At 39.2% G+C, this 3,747-nt stretch overlaps 1 protein-coding gene across 1 annotated transcript; it reads left to right on the top strand.

The window, feature by feature from the left end:
- Nucleotides 1-250: 250 nt before the first annotated feature.
- Nucleotides 251-2,248, top strand: BCL2A1 (BCL2 related protein A1). The gene is made up of 2 exons (XM_009984081.2): nt 251-670; nt 2,144-2,248. Exons 1-2 carry the CDS (start codon nt 251-253, stop codon nt 2,246-2,248), a joined length of 525 nt encoding a protein of 174 aa, XP_009982383.1.
- Nucleotides 2,249-3,747: the final 1,499 nt, after the last annotated feature.

Below are 3,747 nucleotides of genomic sequence, written 5' to 3'. Positions count from 1 at the left end.
TTAGAGAAATAATAAATCACGCAAGAAGACACGTTTCTCCCCTTGAGCAGACGCTTTTTTGTTTCATTTCCGCTGTGACATATTCCACAGCCCACACAGCCTTAAGTCACTAGTTTTCACAGCAACTTCTGTGGTAAAAGCAAAAAAATTCCATCAAAATCAGAAGACACAAAGCTGTGTGCATGTCCTGTGGCTGCTCATTACTGACCCTGATTAGGAGCGGTGCACTGCTCTCTGCGTTTTGTTCTACATGGAAACTGCCGAGTTCTACTACGTTTATTACTTAGCTCAAGATTATCTGCAGTATGTGCTTCAGGAATCGCATCTGGGACCAGCCCAAACCAGGGTTGCTCATGTCTTGCGAAACATTGCATCTTCGCTGCAAGATCAAACCGAGGAGGCTCTCAGACCATTCTTGGACAGGATCGATATCACCTCCGTGGCTGTTGCCAAGAGAATTTTCAATGGTGTCATGGAAGAAAAATTTGCTGATGGAAATACTAACTGGGGACGAATTATGACCATATTTACGTTTGGAGGTCTTCTCACTAAGAAGCTCCAAGAGCACGGAGTTCAGCTCACTGGAGAAGAGAAGGAGCAGATTTCTTATTTCATCACAGAGTACATAATAAACAACAAAGCCGAATGGATAGATGCGAATGGTGGCTGGGTAAGTTTCTCATTTCCCACCAAAGTCTAGATCAGGAGATTTTGTTTAATTAGAGCAAATTGTTGTTACAGACACTGTGAAAAACATTTTATTCAGGGTTTTATTTGATTATTTAGTATCTGATGTCTGGAATGTCTCCTCAAGGCTTACAGTGAAAGCTTTGCTTCTGCTTTAAATACAACAATGCTGAAATAAGACTTTCTTTTAAAAAAGAACTTTCTGCACCTGTAACAGTCAAAACCCTAGAGTTAGTCTTGAATCATCGGATCATATGGTAATTCAGGTTGAGAGGGACCTTAGGAAATCATCTGGTCCAGCCTCCTGCCCAAAGCAGGTTAAACTATGCATGCCATGAAATTTCCCATTATTAAATCTAAAATTATGTGGCACCCTAAAAAGTTTGTGCAGCAATTTTGCCTCCATAGAGGAGCTGGTCCAAAAATATTGAAGTTCAAGGTAAGGGTGTGATCCTCACAGCTGATGTCAGTACTTTTGCTGTGGATTTCAACAAAGCCATTATTTAATCCCCCAAATCAGTTTTACTTAAACAAATTCACAGGTAAGTGCAATTGGGGTTAAATATTTTGTTTGGACTGAGATAATCCTAGAACTTCCATCTATCCATGGTCAATGCCAAGAAAAGCATTTGTCAATACGTGGATTATTTTGCCAAGCTGCTGAAGGTGCCGCCTGCCAGTGGAGGGGAGGTCCCTTTTGCCTTGCAGAGTTTCATCACGCCAATACGTTTTTCTTTTGCGGTTAGGGGAAGCTGAGAATTAATGACATCATTGTCAGTTATTTCCCTGTACTTTTTGCCTTTACCTATATGTAAATGTTACTTTCTCTTTCCACTCCTCTCTCTTCCCACTTCTATTTCCTATTTGCTATTACTTTTTTCCCTCATCTGTTTTCTAGTGTCTTGCTTTTTCTTTATTCTTTCTGCTTGTTTTGATCCTTCTCTGTCTGGAAGCAGTAAAAAAAGGTGATAGTGAGTCATGGACCCTTGATGCATCAGATTTATTGTAAAGGCTTCTCTCTCCAGCTCTTTCAAATAGAGTCAATTTTATTTAAGAGAAGTATCAGCTCCTGGAAACGTTCTGTCATAATACGTGGCTCATCATAGCAGAATAAGGAGGCTTAAAGGAAGATATTTCTATTACTACATCAGAACCAGAGTACTTCTATCTTCCTTGAAGATGTGGACTCAGATGATACAGTTCACGTTCCATTTTATATTTACACAGGGAGGGCACAGTCTTGACTTGGAGATAAAACAAACATTCAGCAAGGCGCAGCTATTTCCAGCTACTGTTTTTAAAGCCCTATTCATCTGTTGGAGGTAGAGCTCTGCAAATCAGTCCCTCTACGCACAATGGTGTAGCAGTCTGTTAATCTGATACTACCAGAGCGTGGTGCGTTTTTCCCACACGTTATTTTTACGCTGCCTCTAACCGCGTGTGTTCTTTTCCATAGGAAAATGGCTTCCTAACGAAGTTTGAAAGACGATCACTACTATCTTTCTCCAAAATTACAGCCATGTTCATAGCTGTTTTTTCCTTGCTCAGAGAGTACTACTGAAATAAATGGACCTGCCATTCATGCATAATCTAGATATTGCCACAAGCTTCATTGCTAAGCTTTCCTCCAAGCAATATCGAGAAAATAATTTTCTTCCACAATTTGTTTTTAATTTATTTGTATTTATTTTGACTAAATACAATGCTTACCATGCTATCCTAATTGTCACACCTGAAGACGAGATCCCTCCGAAGAGGAATCAACACAGCATCTATGCAGCAATTCAAGTCACCTTTTCCAGGCAGGACTGCTTCGAGAGAGAGATCATTCTCCACATCCAGACAGCTCTTGGAATCTGTGTTGCACCTCCATGAAAGGACATTGTGTTACTGAAATACAATCCAATGGGTTAAGAAACAAGTTTTAATGTCATTTGTTTTGTAAATGAAATACTACTGTAATGCATTTTATTGCAACCTTCATATAAGCAAAAGGTGGGGAGGGAGTCTGTGAAGAAAAAGGTAATTCTAACTCCAGTGTAAAAGTGGGTACAAGTTACTGACACAGACTAAGCAATTTTTATGGGAAGAACGATTTGTGGAAGCTAGCAACTTAAAAATGTGCACTCACTTACTGTTACTGCAATGGTATGTGTTTCTTTGTTGCATTTTTTTAATTGCTCATATCTACAGTGAATGTTCTTTTGAATTTGTGTAGTCATCTGGCTGAACTTTTTTTTAAACTAGATGTTTCAAAGTAGGCAAGTACAAAATATTTTTTAAATGAGAAATTTGTGTAAATACACTAATATTTTTGGAAAATACATTAAAAGATGTATTTTAAAGACTTATGACTGGTCTCATTTCTTTCAGAAAAATTGTAAGATAGGAAAAGGTCTACCTAAGTAAGATAACTCTTAGAAAAGCTATCACAGTGCTGCTGGAGAATCCAAGTAGTATACAGGTTTGACCTGAATTCCATGGACGTCAAGACTTTAATTTTCTGCAGTCCTTCTTACGTATTACCTGGTAGTTTGTATAAGAAACAAACAGCTTGTGGCAAAATAAATGAACTGGATCAGCTCTGATGCCAGTAATTAGTGTTCTGGGATACACTGCAAAACTCAGAAAATTCACAAGTAGGACCTAACAGACTTCCAGGCTTTTATAGTCTGGGGCAACTATTGTTTTGACTTAAATAGTTCTTCAAAAATTCTTTCTAGAAGGGTTTTCTTCAGCTGTAGTGACTCTCCTACATTAGGAGTACATAAGGCTGAGTTTAAACGCTCTTCTTCTTCTGCAGACGTGTTGGGAGGTGAACCGAACTGAGGCAGCAGTTGCCTGTGGCACACAACAGCATTACTCTCTGAGGCAAATCCTCTAGACAATCCAGGCTTTGTGATACCGGGAGAATGAAGCAGTCTCCATCTGGTAATGGGTTCTCCACCTTTCATCTCAATGTAAGAAATTTTTTACAGGAAGAATAATAATTTTCTGGAACAACCTCCCCAGGGACATGGTAGAGTCCCCATCGCTGGAGGTTTTCAAGATGAGATTGGG

Source organism: Tauraco erythrolophus, chromosome 14, assembly GCF_009769465.1.
Source record: "Tauraco erythrolophus isolate bTauEry1 chromosome 14, bTauEry1.pri, whole genome shotgun sequence".
Lineage (NCBI taxonomy): Eukaryota > Metazoa > Chordata > Aves > Musophagiformes > Musophagidae > Tauraco > Tauraco erythrolophus.
The sequence above is the reverse complement of the archived record's forward strand: the minus strand, read 5'-3'. Positions and strand labels throughout refer to the sequence as shown.